This window comes from Pleurodeles waltl, chromosome 5, assembly GCF_031143425.1.
Source record: "Pleurodeles waltl isolate 20211129_DDA chromosome 5, aPleWal1.hap1.20221129, whole genome shotgun sequence".
In the NCBI taxonomy this organism is placed as follows: domain Eukaryota; kingdom Metazoa; phylum Chordata; class Amphibia; order Caudata; family Salamandridae; genus Pleurodeles; species Pleurodeles waltl.
Window position 1 is genome coordinate 1,841,622,923 of NC_090444.1, and position 17,030 is coordinate 1,841,639,952.

General features: G+C 48.1%; 1 protein-coding gene across 1 annotated transcript in view; it reads left to right on the forward strand.

The window, feature by feature from the left end:
• DNAH8 (dynein axonemal heavy chain 8) overlaps positions 1 to 17,030 on the forward strand; it is a 9,979,189-nt gene that overhangs the window by 9,731,573 nt on the left and 230,586 nt on the right. The window contains exon 88 of the mRNA XM_069236651.1: positions 3,661 to 3,850. Within this exon, the coding sequence (XP_069092752.1) occupies positions 3,661 to 3,850 (190 nt within the window). The remainder of the gene's footprint in view (positions 1 to 3,660; positions 3,851 to 17,030) is intronic.

Below are 17,030 nucleotides of genomic sequence, written 5' to 3' on the forward strand. Positions count from 1 at the left end.
CGATATGAAAAACAAAATCAGATCCGTCTAACGCCTGGGGAAATGCAAAGTTAAGGAATCGGCATCTAGATATTGTCTCTACAAGATGATGTGTTACCAAAGGTAAGTAACTTATTCAACACAGACATATATCTTAATTTCTCCACATTACTTCCTCTTTGCATGCATGATGTATTATTCAGCACATATAGAATGAGGAATATGCCTCAGAGGATAGTATTTGTGCAGGAATGGACCCCTTCCTGCACAAAAACTATCCTGACCGCAATGCAGGCAGCCTGTGTGACATGGCTTAAGGGTGCCTGTGTTGGCGCTAGGCAGACACAAGTGTGCCAGCAGTAGAAGAGAGTAGAACTATGCCATATCTTGGTAAACATTGCACAGTTCGGCTCTCCGTCTTTCTTTCAGCAGCGCAGTAACTTCCCTTGCTGTGCTGTGTTGTGTTAAATCTTACAAAATATGTCTGTGTCCACTTCGGTTAGGCTTGGGAAGCTGACAGTACAAAACCATGGAGCCCACACTCTTCAAAAAGGTTTTTATATCTGATAGAGACTTCTAGCTGCAGATTCCTTACCTTAGAATTCCCTGGCGTCAGCTTGGAATCCGGAAGTTTTGCTGAGCAATACCCTTGCGTGCACCATCAGGTGGCATTGTTCAGATCGATGTGGCATTGCTGGAGCCGTTTGTGATGTCATGGTTGCCTATAAAGGCACGTACATCAATTATTTTCGTTCCGCGCCGGTTATCACAGATCCGGAATCGAGCTGCCCTCTGTTGTTTTTGAGATGCTTTTTTCTCCCTCTCCTCCATTTTCTCTTTTATTTTTCCTCTTCCTCTGTATTTTGTCTTTTTCTTTCCTTCTCTCTTTCCACTCATTCCCTCCTTTCTCCCTTGTATTCCCCTCTTTCTTCCTAGTTCTTTTTATTTCCTTTCTCCTTAGCTTTCTTTCTCTTTCATTCAGTATTGTCTTTTTTCCATTTACTTATTTTTCTTTTTTCTTCCCCTCTGTGTTTCTTTTTCTACTGTGTCCTTTTTATAATTTCTTCCACTGTTTCTCCACTTGTGCTTCCTGTTTCTCTCTTGCTCGTTTTCTTTCCCTTTCTCTCCTTTCCTCTTTTTGCTCCCTCTTTGTCTTTTTCAATCTTTCTTTCTTGTACTTCACTTCTTCCATTAGGTTTTTCGATTTACTTATCTTTCACTTCTTTCTGTTTTTATCTTTGATGCTGTTTTTTTGTTTCATCTCTATTTTGGCCCTTTTTTCATTCTTTTCCTCTGTCTTTTGACCAAGCTTTCTCTGCTTCTTTCGTGATCTTAATTTGTTCTTTCCTCTTTTCTTTCTTTCTCTCTTTTCTGTTCTCTTATTTCCTTTCTCTCCTTCATTTATCTCCTTTCTTTCTGTATGTCTTCCTTTCCTTTATCTCCTTTTTCCATTTCTCTCTCTTTATTGTTTTTCTTTTTTTAGTTTTGTCCGCATCGCTTTCTGTGTTTTTTGTTCTGTGTTTTTACTTTTTGTTTCCATTTTTCCCTTTTGTTTCCACCTTTTGTTATTTTTGTTTTTCCTATTTGTAGGAAGTTGGCCTGGTGTGTGGTGAGCACCCATGGTGTTATCACTTTATACCAGGTCTAGGGATCCCCTATTAGTGAAGTGTAGGCAGTGTCTAGGAAGCCAGGGCTCTCTAGAGGTAGCTGTGGATGAGCAACCAAGACATATCTAGGAGCCATGCAAAGCTTATACAATACCACGACAGTCACACAGCCCTATCACACATTAAAGAAGCACACGGTGTTACAAATACTAGAATACTAATAGGCAGTCCGCCAACTGGCGATAAGTAAACACACTATTATATACATATTAGCAATCAGTAAAGAACATAAAAAGCAATAAGCATTGGCAAAAGCAATTGAAGATAGTGTAGGCCCTAGGGGAGGGCCAAACGATATACTAAATAAGTGGAATGCGAAATACAGTCCCCCACCTAAGGCTGTGGAATCGTTAGAGAGAAGCTGGAGGGACTAGGAACCCCAACAGGTGAATACCAGAGTGACCCCCAGCGACCAGGAGAGCAGAGGTAAGTACCTGGTTTTCACCAAAACCAACAGGAGGACTTAGGAAAAGGATTATGCGAGACCCAAACAAGACAGGAAGGACCCAAAGGTAGATTCTGGCAGAGGAGGACCTGCAATGGAAGGGGACCAAGTCCAGTTTGTGATGAAGTGTCTGGTTGTGGCAGGAGCCACTACCCACCCTTCTGTCAAAGAAGGAACAGGTCGATGGGGGACGAAGAAGACAAGCTGTGCAGCACAGGAGCTGAAGAGGGGTCCCTGAAGTGATGCAGGTGATGTCCCATGTCGGCTGTCAGGTTGCAGTGGGTCAGTGGTATAGGAAGACCACCAACAAGCCTTGGCAAATGCAAGAGAGGAAGAAGACGAGTTGTAAGGCTGAAGAGGACCAGCAAGGTCCAGGAGACTCGAGCCAAGGAGGGGAGTCTGGGGTGACCCTAAGCGTTTGGGAGAGACACCAGAAGAGGAGTCACCCCCCACAGGCAACCCACTGGCAGCAGGCACAGTAATCGCAGTGAGGCCTACTCAGCACACCTGAAGAGGAGCCCCACGTCACTGGAGCAGTGGAAAGGAGACTGTGCCTGGCAGGAAAATGTGATGGGCACCGGGGCTGCTTGAAGCCTGAAGATCTCTTGGAGGAGGAGAAAATAAGCCTTGGTAGCTGCAAGAGTCCTGGTGCACAGGGGTTGTGTCCTGCAAGGAGAGGCAAGGGCTTACCGTCTCCCAAGTTGGATAGCTGGCAGAGAAGACCAAGGGGACCACTCCAGACTATCACCTGTGATGGGCTGCTCGGAAAACTCCAAAAGACTGGTAGGATCAATGCTGGGGCTCCTCTAAGGACCTCCCAGAGTGCATGAAATCATACAACCAATACAGGCAACAGGATTGGGGTATGATTCTGACATGTTTGATACCAAGCAGGCCCAGGTTTGGAGTTACCATTATGTAGCTGGACACAGGTAAAATGGCTTCCCCACACTTCTGAAGTCCATTGCATTGGAACTGGAGTTTGTAGGGGGACCTCTGCTCATGCAGAGGTGCCCTCACACACAGGTACCTTCACCCTGCCCTCTGGGCTAGGAGGGTCTACCATAGGGGTGACTTGCAGTGATCTGGAGCAGTGACCTGTGGTGAACGGGTGCATGCACCTTTTCACGCAGGCTGCAATGGCAGGCCTGCAGACAAATTTTGCATGGGGTACCCTGGGTGGCATAATACATGCTGCAGCCGATGAGGAACCCCTGGTGTCCCAATGCCCTGGGTACCTAAGTACCATATTTACTAGGGACTTATAAGGGGACCCCAGGATCCCAGTGAAAAAAGTCAAAGCATACTGATAGCAGGGAAAAATGCCAAAAAGAGGGTACTTTCTTACACTATTTAACTTTTTCTGTATTTCTCCCAGTTCTCATTACTTTTCCTCTTTCCTTCTTTCATTCCTTTGTCTCTTTCTTTGTCCTTTTTGCATGCTTTATTGCTTCCTAGCTAGGTTTGTGCTGTATAAATACCATACAAATAGTAATTTCTGTGTCATAAAACCATGTGTGTGTGTGAGGATGAGTAGAGAAATACAAATGGATTTTAATATTTTTTCAGAATTTAAGAGATGCCTTGGATAACATGTATGATGCCCGAATTCCAAAGCTGTGGAAAAAGATCTCCTGGGATTCCTCAACACTTGGATTTTGGTTCACTGAGTTCTTGGAGAGAAACAATCAGTTTAGCACCTGGATATTTGGCGGACGGCCAAATGCATTTTGGATGACTGGTTTCTTCAATCCACAAGGTATGTTTTTTCATGAGAGTTTAATATGTTTCCTAGATCCATATATCCATACATGATTGTAATTTGAATGTAATCAAAGGAAAAGTTTCAGGTTGTGTTGGAAGGTGAAAAATCTGTTAGCAGTGAGAATGGATGGAGAATTAGCCATGGACTGCAATCTAGATAATATTAACAAAGGCAACATAGAACACATTTTTGCTCTTACTCAGTGCACTTTTTAGGGCTCGCCAACCAGACAGCGACAACCTGATAAATCCAGGTACCTACTCTTTGTGTAATATGCTGAGTGAGTATTGGCTTGCATGGGACAAAGGCAGGTCCATAAAAGGGAAGCACATGCAGATAAGTAGGTAAGAACACCAAACCAAAAAGATGAATAAACATCAACACTGCACTATCCGACCATTCCTGACATTGTGTATTTTTTTTTGTATTTTTTTTTTTATTTAGTTGTTTCATTGAGTGCTACTATGTGATCTAGCAGCCATTTAGGCTGACTATTGTTTTATATGGAATGTATCAGTGCAGTTGCCCTTACCTTCTCGCAGTGTTGAGTCCTATTAATTATGGAATCTAGCTCGCCAAGTAAGATGGCTCACCCAAAGTGGTTTCATTCTCCAAGTGACCTTCATCGATATTCATAAATTTAGATTTGTTTTAGGGCCTGATTTAGATCTTGGTGGTCTTACTGCCAATCCAAAGTGGAGGCGAGCCCGGGAAGACCGCCAAGGTGATGGTCTTCCGCCGCTGTATTTAGATGTTTTGCAGCTGAGCCACACATCGCCACTCAGAGTGCTCTTCCTAGGTGTCAGGCTGGTGGGTCACCGCTTCCCGTAGTTAGATGATACAGTCCTGCTGGCGGTGTACTGCCGGCCGTTTTCTGATAGATGGAGGACATCACTGGACTGAGTGAACATCGGACAATGGCAGTGGCTGAGGATTACAGGTAAGTCACACCCACACAGTCTACCCTTGACATATGCATCTCCCTGCATCACAGACAACACAACACACCACGTGCTCCCCTATATTCATTGGGATTCCAACACAAAACCTTACCTTTGAATTTCCCCAGGCGTCAGACTGGATCCGGAGATTTTTTCTTCGAACAGTACCTCTGCGTGCCGTCAGGTAGCGTCGGTCGACTCTGCGGGTGTTGTTGGTATCGCGCTCACCCTGATGACGTCACAATCGTATATAGGTGCCACCCGGAGAAGAGCTACCTCAGTCATGTTTTGGCTGCGCTGAAATTTTTGTAGTATTTTTGACGAGTTTGTGGATACATCGAGGGATGTCCCGCAAGACCGGATTCAAGCCCTGCAACTCCTGTCACAGAACTATGTCGGTGACGGATCTGCACCTTGTGTGCTTACGGTGTCTGGAGTGCGACCACCGAGTGTCAGGCCATGAACCTGAAGGCTTTGAGGGAGCGGTCCCTAAAATTTATGGCGGGCCGACACTCGACTCTGCGGCGCTCACAGTCCTGTACGAGAGGAAGGTCTTGAGACCAGCCACGGAGTCACCAGCACTCTTCGTCCACCAAGTTATCGGGACATTTGGGTCACAAAAAGAAGAAGTCAAAGAAAGAAAAGCGTTCTTCAACTTCACCCCATCGATCGGATGATACGGCGTGGGAAGAGCGTTGACGCTCTAGGCCTCCAACAACGGAGCCTTCTTCTGGGTCAGCTCTGCGCTTCCCCAACTTCCCGGGAGCCGAAGCCAGCACCGCCCAACTTAAAGAATTTTACGAGGCCATGCGCCTCATTTTTGGGCGGTCCGACCCACCTTCGGAGCCTTCGGGCACAGCTGAGTCAGTTGGGGTCCCTTCGGTTTCAAAGCCGTCGGAATCTGCCTCAGTTCTGGAGGGCTCCTGTGGATCCAATCGCGGATCTGTCCTGATGCCGGTCATGCAACAGCGACTTTCCTTGCTCCCGACATCGGTTGGGCCCACAATCGACGTTGATCCCATCCTCATAACTGACAACCAGGAGCCGGAATGACGTCGATCTACGCCAATTTTGTTCTCTGTGGGCTCTCCTGGGCCCAGGGTTGATCCAGACCCTTATTCTTGTGGGTATGGATACGGGGAGAGTATTGAGGGGTCGCTGGACCCTTTAGAATACCATCTTGACCCAAAAATAGACTGGGTGCAGGATTTGGGTGATGCCAGTGGTCTAGACACCTCCCCTGACACTGGTATGCTCTCTCCTCCTGGTTACGGAGGAGGGTGCTTCGTACTCTATGGTGGTGAGAAGGGTTACTGAGGTCCTGGTCAAGCTTTCTGCTGTGGAGGTTAGGCCTAACATCCTAACCGACGTGCTTCAGCCGGGGTCTTCCTCTTCAGAGGCCCTTTTACCTGGTCCAGACCCAGCACAGGGGCTCCTGTGAATAGGACGATTGCCCGCCGCCATCGGCCTGCACCATCAGACCTGAAATTCCTGACCCAACACCCCACGCCTGAGAGCCTTGCCATCCAGGCTTCTCCTTCTTCTTCATCTGGCGCATTCCCTGCCGCACCGCCGCACAGGGAATCAAAAAGACTCGATAATTTGGGGAAGAAGTTGTTTTCTTCCAACAGTCTAGCGCTGCGGTCCGTGAACACTGCATGCCTTTTGGGTTGCTATTCCCATACTCTCTGGGATACGGTCGCGCAAGTGCTGTCTGCAGTTCCGGAGGAATCCCGGACTGTCCCGTCCCAAGCCATAACAGATGGGAGAGATGCAGCTTAGTTCATGATTTGATGTGGACTGGATACGACCGACTCTCTAGGCAGATCGGTTGCATCGACGGTGGCATTGAGTGTGAGAAGGTAGCCTCTTTCTAGCCTTGTTACCCCCACTTTTGGCCTGTTTGTGAGTGTATGTCAGGGTGTTTGTCACTGTTTTCACTGTCTCACTGGGATCCTGATAGCCAGGCCTCAGTGCTCATAGTGAAAACACCATGTTTTCAGTATGGTTGTTATGTGTCACTGGGATCCTGCTAGTCAGGACCCCAGTGCTCATAGGTTTGTGGCCTATATGTATGTGTCACTGGGACCCTGTCACACAGGGCCCCAGTGCTCATAGGTGTGCATGTATATGTTCCCTGTGTGGTGCCTAACTGTCTCACTGAGGCTCTGCTAACCAGAACCTCAGTGGTTATGCTCTCTCATTACTTTTAAATTGTCACTAACAGGCTAGTGACCATTTTTACCAATTTACATTGGCTTACTGGAACACCCTTATAATTCCCTAGTATATGGTACTGAGGTACCCAGGGTATTGGGGTTCCAGGAGACCCCTATGGGCTGCAGCATTTCTTTTGCCACCCATAGGGAGCTCTGACAATTCTTACACAGGCCTGCCACTGCAGCCTGAGTGAAATAACGTCCACGTTATTTCACAGCCATTTTACACTGCACTTAAGTAACTTATAAGTCACCTATATGTCTAACCTTTACCTGGTAAAGGTTAGGTGCAAAGTTACTTAGTGTGAGGGCACCCTGGCACTAGCCAAGGTGCCCCCACATTGTTCAGAGCCAATTCCCTGAACTTTGTGAGTGCGGGGACACCATTACACGCGTGCACTACATATAGGTCACTACCTATATGTAGCTTCACCATGGTAACTCCGAATATGGCCATGTAACATGTCTATGATCATGGAATTGCCCCCTCTATACCATCCTGGCATAGTTGGCACAATCCCATGATCCCAGTGGTCTGTAGCACAGACCCTGGTACTGCCAAACTGCCCTTCCTGGGGTTTCACTGCAGCTGCTGCTGCTGCCAACCCCTCAGACAGGCAGCTGCCCTCCTGGGGTCCAGCCAGGCCTGGCCCAGGATGGCAGAACAAAGAACTTCCTCTGAGAGAGGGTGTGACACCCTCTCCCTTTGGAAAATGGTGTGAAGGCAGGGGAGGAGTAGCCTCCCCCAGCCTCTGGAAATGCTTTGTTGGGCACAGATGTGCCCAATTCTGCATAAGCCAGTCTACACCGGTTCAGGGACCCCCTAGCCCCTGCTCTGGCGCGAAACTGGACAAAGGAAAGGGGAGTGACCACTCCCCTGACCTGCACCTCCCCTGGGAGGTGTCCAGAGCTCCTCCAGTGTGCTCCAGACCTCTGCCATCTTGGAAACAGAGGTGCTGCTGGCACACTGGACTGCTCTGAGTGGCCAGTGCCACCAGGTGACGTCAGAGACTCCTGCTGATAGGCTCCTTCAGGTGTTAGTAGCCTTTCCTCTCTCCTAGGTAGCCAAACCCTCTTTTCTGGCTATTTAGGGTCTCTGTCTCTGGGGAAACTTTAGATAACGAATGCATGAGCTCAGCCGAGTTCCTCTGCATCTCCCTCTTCACCTTCTGATAAGGAATCGACCGCTGACCGCGCTGGAAGCCTGCAAACCTGCAACATAGTAGCAAAGACGACTACTGCAACTCTGTAACGCTGATCCTGCCGCCTTCTCGACTGTTTTCCTGCTTGTGCATGCTGTGGGGGTAGTCTGCCTCCTCTCTGCACCAGAAGCTCCGAAGAAATCTCCCGTGGGTCGACGGAATCTTCCCCCTGCAACCGCAGGCACCAAAAAGTTGCATCTCCGGTCCCTTGGGTCTCCTCTCAGCACGACGAGCGAGGTCCCTCGAATCCAGCGACACCGTCCAAGTGACCCCCACAGTCCAGTGACTCTTCAGCCCAAGTTTGGTGGAGGTAAGTCCTTGCCTCACCTCGCTGGGCTGCATTGCTGGGAACCGCGACTTTGCAAGCTTCTCCGGCCCCTGTGCACTTCCGGCGGAAATCCTGTGTGCACAGCCAAGCCTGGGTCCACGGCACTCTAACCTGCATTGCACGACTTTCTAAGTTGGTCTCCGGCGACGTGGGACTCCTTTGTGCAACTTCGGCGAGCACCGTTTCACGCATCCTCGTAGTGCCTGTTTCTGGCACTTCTCCGGGTGCTACCTGCTTCAGTGAGGGCTCTTTGTCTTGCTCGACGTCCCCTCTCTCTGCAGGTCCAATTTGCGACCTCCTGGTCCCTCCTGGGCCCCAGCAGCGTCCAAAAACGCCAAACGCACGATTTGCGTGTAGCAAGGCTTGTCGGCGTCCATCCGGCGGGAAAACACTTCTGCACGACTCTCCAAGGCGTGGGGGATCCATCCTCCAAAGGGGAAGTCTCTAGCCCTTGTCGTTCCTGCAGTATTCACAGTTCTTCAGCCTAGTAAGAGCTTCTTTGCACCAACCGCTGGCATTTCTTGGGCATCTGCCCATCTCCGAGCTGCTTGTGACTTTTGGACTTGGTCCCCTTGTTCCACAGGTACCCTCAGACAGGAATCCATCGTTGTTGCATTGCTGATTTGTGTTTTCCTTGCATTCTCCCTCTAACACGACTATTTTGTCCTTAGGGGAACTTTAGTGCACTTTGCACTCACTTTTCAGGGTCTTGGGGAGGGTTATTTTTCTAACTCTCACTATTTTCCAATAGTCCCAGCGACCCTCTACAAGGTCACATAGGTTTGGGGTCCATTCGTGGTTCGCATTCCACTTCTGGAGTATATGGTTTGTGTTGCCCCTATTCCTATGTTTCCCCATTGCATCCTATTGTAACTATACATTGTTTGCACTGTTTTCTAAGACTATACTGCATATTTTTGCTATTGTGTATATATATCTTGTGTATATTTCCTATCCTCTCACTGAGGGTACACTCTAAGATACTTTGGCATATTGTCATAAAAATAAAGTACCTTTATTTTTAGTATAACTGTGTATTGTGTTTTCTTATGATATTGTGCATATGACACTAAGTGGTACTGTAGTAGCTTCACACGTCTCCTAGTTCAGCCTGAGCTGCTTTGCTAAGCTACCATTATCTATCAGCCTAAGCTGCTAGACACCCTATACACTAATAAGGGATAACTGGGCCTGGTGCAAGGTGCAAGTACTCCTTGGTACTCACTACAAGCCAGTCCAGCCTCCTACATTGGTTGTGCAGCGGTGGGATAAGTGCTTGAGACTACTTACCACTCTTGTCATTGTACTTTTCATAAGAGAAAAATATACAAAACAAGGTCAGTGTATATACACATAGCCAAAAAGTTTTGCATTTCCTCTTTTCACTCTTTTCTAAGTGCTGAAAAGTACTTCTAAAACTTTCAAAAAGTTCTTAAAAGTTTAAAAAGTTTTTTCTGTATTTCCAAAAAGTTCTGAAAACTTTTTTCTCTTTTTCTATCACTTTAACTCTCTCTAAAAAAATGTCTGGCACAGGAAAAAATGTTGAACGGTCCAAACTTGCATATGATCACCTTAGCTGGAAAGGAGCAAGGAGTCTCTGCATAGAGAGAGGTTTGAGTGTAGGGAAAAATCCTTCTTTAGAACTGTTAATTAATATGCTTAGAGTACAGGATAAGGCCATAAGTGCCCAATCTGTAGAAAAAGTAGCTAATGGTTCTCAATCTGATCCAGGGACTCCCCCAGGAAAAGGTTCAGGAAAGAAACTTCTCAGCCTGCCCATTACTAGACAGTCTAGCATAGTTGGTACAGAGGTTGAATCACATCATACTGATGATGTGCTCTCACATTATGCTGGTAGCCAAGCTGTTAGGGTGCCCTCTGTAAGGGACAGGTCTCCTTCTGTTCATTCCCATCATACCTCTGTATCTAGAAATGTCCCTCCCACCCACCCTGATGACAGATTGTTAGAAAGGGAGCTCAATAGATTGAGAGTGGAACAAACCAGACTGAAGCTCAAGAAGCAACAGCTGGATTTGGATAGACAGTCTTTAGAAATAGAGAGGGAAAGACAGAAGTTGGGTTTAGATACCCATGGTGGCAGCAGCAGTATTCCCCATAGTCATCCCGCAAAAGAGCATGATTCCAGGAATCTGCACAAGATAGTTCCCCCTTATAAGGAGGGGGATGACATTAACAAGTGGTTTGCTGCACTTGAGAGGGCCTGTGCTGTACAGGATGTCCCTCAAAAGCAGTGGGCTGCTATCCTATGGCTATCATTTAGTGGAAAAGGTAGGGATAGGCTCCTTACTGTGAAAGAAAATGATGCCAATAATTTCCAAGTTCTTAAGAATGCACTCCTGGATGGTTATGGCTTAACCACTGAACAGTACAGGATAAAGTTCAGAGAGACCAAAAAGGAGTCTTCACAAGACTGGGTTGATTTCATTGACCAGGCAGTGAAGGCCTTGGAGGGGTGGTTACATGGCAGTAAAGTTACTGATTATGACAGCCTGTATAACACAATCCTGAGAGAGCATATACTTAATAATTGTGTGTCTGATTTGTTGCACCAGTACCTGGTAGACTCTGATCTGACCTCTCCCCAAGAATTGGGAAAGAAGGCAGACAAATGGGTCAGAACAAGGGTGAACAGAAAAGTTCATACAGGGGGTGACAAAGATGGCATTAAGAAGAAAGATGGTGAAAAATCTCAAGATAAGCATGGGGATAAGGGTAAAACCAAAGATCCCACTTCAAATCTTAAACACTCTTCAGAGGGTGGGGATAAAACAAATTCTTCCTCTTCTTCCCAACCTGCACACATTAAAAAGCCTTGGTGCTTTGTGTGTAAAAACAGAGGCCATAGGCCAGGGGATAAGTCCTGTCCAGGTAAACCCCCTGAGCCTACCACCACTAATACATCAAGCTCTAGTGCCCCTAGCAGTAGTGGTACTAGTGGTGGGACTGCTGGCAACAGTCAAGCAAAGGGTGTAGTTGGGTTCACTTATGGGTCCATAGTGGAAACTGATGTAATCAGTCCCAAGACAGTTTCTGTCACACCTAGTGGCACTGGCCTTGCCACACTGGCTGCTTGTCCCCTTACAATGGATAAGTACAGGCAGACAGTTTCAATAAATGGTGTTGAGGCCTTGGCTTACAGGGACACAGGTGCCAGTTTCACTTTGGTGACTGAAAACCTAGTGCACCCTGATCAACACATCATTGGACAACAGTATAAAATTATTGATGTCCATAACTCCACTAAGTTTCTTCCCTTAGCTATAATTCAGTTTAGTTGGGGTGGAGTTACTGGCCCTAAGCAGGTGGTGGTATCACCTAGCTTACCTGTAGACTGTCTCTTAGGTAATGACCTAGAGGCCTCAGGTTGGGCTGATGTAGAGTTTTATGCCCATGCAGCCATGCTGGGCATCCCTGAGGAATTGTTCCCTCTCATTTCTACTGAAATGAAAAAGCAAAGGAGAGAAGGCCTGAAAACTCAGGATCCCTCTCCATCAACAGGTAAAAAGGGTATCACAGTATCCCCTAACCACCCTACCATTCAGGATACTATTCCTGTGGTGGGAGAAACCTCTCCTGGGGTGGCACCTGTTCCAAGGGAATCATCAGCTGGCAAAGTTGGACTCCCTGAGGTGGAAGTACCTCTCTGTGGGATAACTAACATTGGTGAGAAAAAGAGCACCATTTTAGTTAACATGGAGCATCCCTCCAACCCTCCCAGAGAAACTTTAGTGCAGAAACTCTGCACTGCCTCACAACACTTAGGACAGCATTCCTGCCCTAGTGTGGAGCTGATAGGACAGCATCCCTGCCCTGCTCCAACCCAAGAGAAACAGCATCCCTGTTCTCTCTTCCAGCCATATGGACAAAGTTTTTGCCCAGCTATGGCTTTTCTGAGACAGCATCCCTGTCTGGCATTTCCATCACTACAAATAGGTTCAGTGGACAATTCCCACTGCTCTAAACTAAAACTTACTGATAGAAACTCTGAAAATACATCTTCACATTGTTGCTTAGCTAAAAAACTTCAAACAGGGTGGTTTACATCCCCACAGGGAAGTAACCATATAGTGGATGATAAAGGGAGTAACCAGTCTATTGCAGAGCTACTCTCTACTTATCACCACTTAGACAATAAAGTCTCAACTGGCCAAGGTTAGCCTTATTGTCCTTCGTTTGGGGGGGGGTTGTGTGAGAAGGTAGCCTCTTTCTAGCCTTGTTACCCCCACTTTTGGCCTGTTTGTGAGTGTATGTCAGGGTGTTTGTCACTGTTTTCACTGTCTCACTGGGATCCTGATAGCCAGGCCTCAGTGCTCATAGTGAAAACACCATGTTTTCAGTATGGTTGTTATGTGTCACTGGGATCCTGCTAGTCAGGACCCCAGTGCTCATAGGTTTGTGGCCTATATGTATGTGTCACTGGGACCCTGTCACACAGGGCCCCAGTGCTCATAGGTGTGCATGTATATGTTCCCTGTGTGGTGCCTAACTGTCTCACTGAGGCTCTGCTAACCAGAACCTCAGTGGTTATGCTCTCTCATTACTTTTAAATTGTCACTAACAGGCTAGTGACCATTTTTACCAATTTACATTGGCTTACTGGAACACCCTTATAATTCCCTAGTATATGGTACTGAGGTACCCAGGGTATTGGGGTTCCAGGAGACCCCTATGGGCTGCAGCATTTCTTTTGCCACCCATAGGGAGCTCTGACAATTCTTACACAGGCCTGCCACTGCAGCCTGAGTGAAATAACGTCCACGTTATTTCACAGCCATTTTACACTGCACTTAAGTAACTTATAAGTCACCTATATGTCTAACCTTTACCTGGTAAAGGTTAGGTGCAAAGTTACTTAGTGTGAGGGCACCCTGGCACTAGCCAAGGTGCCCCCACATTGTTCAGAGCCAATTCCCTGAACTTTGTGAGTGCGGGGACACCATTACACGCGTGCACTACATATAGGTCACTACCTATATGTAGCTTCACCATGGTAACTCCGAATATGGCCATGTAACATGTCTATGATCATGGAATTGCCCCCTCTATACCATCCTGGCATAGTTGGCACAATCCCATGATCCCAGTGGTCTGTAGCACAGACCCTGGTACTGCCAAACTGCCCTTCCTGGGGTTTCACTGCAGCTGCTGCTGCTGCCAACCCCTCAGACAGGCAGCTGCCCTCCTGGGGTCCAGCCAGGCCTGGCCCAGGATGGCAGAACAAAGAACTTCCTCTGAGAGAGGGTGTGACACCCTCTCCCTTTGGAAAATGGTGTGAAGGCAGGGGAGGAGTAGCCTCCCCCAGCCTCTGGAAATGCTTTGTTGGGCACAGATGTGCCCAATTCTGCATAAGCCAGTCTACACCGGTTCAGGGACCCCTTAGCCCCTGCTCTGGCGCGAAACTGGACAAAGGAAAGGGGAGTGACCACTCCCCTGACCTGCACCTCCCCTGGGAGGTGTCCAGAGCTCCTCCAGTGTGCTCCAGACCTCTGCCATCTTGGAAACAGAGGTGCTGCTGGCACACTGGACTGCTCTGAGTGGCCAGTGCCACCAGGTGACGTCAGAGACTCCTGCTGATAGGCTCCTTCAGGTGTTAGTAGCCTTTCCTCTCTCCTAGGTAGCCAAACCCTCTTTTCTGGCTATTTAGGGTCTCTGTCTCTGGGGAAACTTTAGATAACGAATGCATGAGCTCAGCCGAGTTCCTCTGCATCTCCCTCTTCACCTTCTGATAAGGAATCGACCGCTGACCGCGCTGGAAGCCTGCAAACCTGCAACATAGTAGCAAAGACGACTACTGCAACTCTGTAACGCTGATCCTGCCGCCTTCTCGACTGTTTTCCTGCTTGTGCATGCTGTGGGGGTAGTCTGCCTCCTCTCTGCACCAGAAGCTCCGAAGAAATCTCCCGTGGGTCGACGGAATCTTCCCCCTGCAACCGCAGGCACCAAAAAGTTGCATCTCCGGTCCCTTGGGTCTCCTCTCAGCACGACGAGCGAGGTCCCTCGAATCCAGCGACACCGTCCAAGTGACCCCCACAGTCCAGTGACTCTTCAGCCCAAGTTTGGTGGAGGTAAGTCCTTGCCTCACCTCGCTGGGCTGCATTGCTGGGAACCGCGACTTTGCAAGCTTCTCCGGCCCCTGTGCACTTCCGGCGGAAATCCTGTGTGCACAGCCAAGCCTGGGTCCACGGCACTCTAACCTGCATTGCACGACTTTCTAAGTTGGTCTCCGGCGACGTGGGACTCCTTTGTGCAACTTCGGCGAGCACCGTTTCACGCATCCTCGTAGTGCCTGTTTCTGGCACTTCTCCGGGTGCTACCTGCTTCAGTGAGGGCTCTTTGTCTTGCTCGACGTCCCCTCTCTCTGCAGGTCCAATTTGCGACCTCCTGGTCCCTCCTGGGCCCCAGCAGCGTCCAAAAACGCCAAACGCACGATTTGCGTGTAGCAAGGCTTGTCGGCGTCCATCCGGCGGGAAAACACTTCTGCACAACTCTCCAAGGCGTGGGGGATCCATCCTCCAAAGGGGAAGTCTCTAGCCCTTGTCGTTCCTGCAGTATTCACAGTTCTTCAGCCTAGTAAGAGCTTCTTTGCACCAACCGCTGGCATTTCTTGGGCATCTGCCCATCTCCGAGCTGCTTGTGACTTTTGGACTTGGTCCCCTTGTTCCACAGGTACCCTCAGACAGGAATCCATCGTTGTTGCATTGCTGATTTGTGTTTTCCTTGCATTCTCCCTCTAACACGACTATTTTGTCCTTAGGGGAACTTTAGTGCACTTTGCACTCACTTTTCAGGGTCTTGGGGAGGGTTATTTTTCTAACTCTCACTATTTTCCAATAGTCCCAGCGACCCTCTACAAGGTCACATAGGTTTGGGGTCCATTCGTGGTTCGCATTCCACTTCTGGAGTATATGGTTTGTGTTGCCCCTATTCCTATGTTTCCCCATTGCATCCTATTGTAACTATACATTGTTTGCACTGTTTTCTAAGACTATACTGCATATTTTTGCTATTGTGTATATATATCTTGTGTATATTTCCTATCCTCTCACTGAGGGTACACTCTAAGATACTTTGGCATATTGTCATAAAAATAAAGTACCTTTATTTTTAGTATAACTGTGTATTGTGTTTTCTTATGATATTGTGCATATGACACTAAGTGGTACTGTAGTAGCTTCACACGTCTCCTAGTTCAGCCTGAGCTGCTTTGCTAAGCTACCATTATCTATCAGCCTAAGCTGCTAGACACCCTATACACTAATAAGGGATAACTGGGCCTGGTGCAAGGTGCAAGTACTCCTTGGTACTCACTACAAGCCAGTCCAGCCTCCTACATTGAGACACCACACCTGGCTGAGAACGTCTGGCTTTTCGGGAGATGTCCAGCAATCCTTGATGGACATGCCCTTTGATGGCACATGTCTCTTCCGAGACAAGGCGGACCCGGCGCTCAAGCGCTTTAAGGATTCCCGAGCCTCGGCCCGGTTCCTTGGCCTTGCGCCTGCACCTAGACCCCAACAGTCTATCTTTTGCCCCTTTCGTGGCTATGGAAGGGGCACCCAACTGCGTCATTTTCCCCCTGGCCACAGACCCGTGCATGCTGTACAGCCTCTGTGCGGCCGTGTACGCGGGATCCCACGTTCCTGGGGATCAGGGAGCCAACGGGTCACCCAGTCCACCCCCTCCTCACCCTCCAAGCCTTCTTAAAACGAAGGTACATCAGGAGCCAGTAGGTGGCAGGATACGCCATCACCTGCCCCAATGGCAAGCCATTACCTCCGACAGGTGGGTACTCCAAATTGTCTGAAGGGGCTACTCCCTCCCCCTCAAGACATCTCCTCCAGCCATGCCACCTTCATACAGTCAGATATCGGAGGATCATATGGTGCTTCTCCACGAGGAAGTCCAAGCCGTTTTGGCCAAAGGAGCTATAGAGAGGGTTCCGTCGCCAGAAGTAGGTCGTGGTTGCTATTCCCGCATCTTTCAGGTTCTGAAAAAGGACAAAGGTCTTCGACCTATATTAGATCTTCGGTCACTCAGCCTCTTCCTAAAAAAGGAGAAGTTCAAAATGTTGACATTGGTTCAGGTCCTATCTGCCCTGGATCCCAGAGACTGGATGGTAGCGTTGGACTTGCAAGACGCATACTTCCATATTCCCCTCTTGCCAGCCCACCGGCGTTACTTACTATTCGTGGTAGGGCCCTGAAAGAAGTTAGTTCTGTATATACTATCTCAAAGTGAGAGATAGTGTGCACAGGGTCCAAGGGTTCCCCTTAGAGGTTGATAGCGACAAAATTAGATAATACTAATGCTCTATTTTGTGGTAGTGTGTTCGAGCAGTAGGCTTATCAGAGAGTAGTGTTAAGCATTTGTTGTACACACACAGGCAATAAATGAGAACATACACTCAAAGACTTAAGTCCAGGCCAATAGGTTTTTATATACAAAAATATTATTTTCTTAATT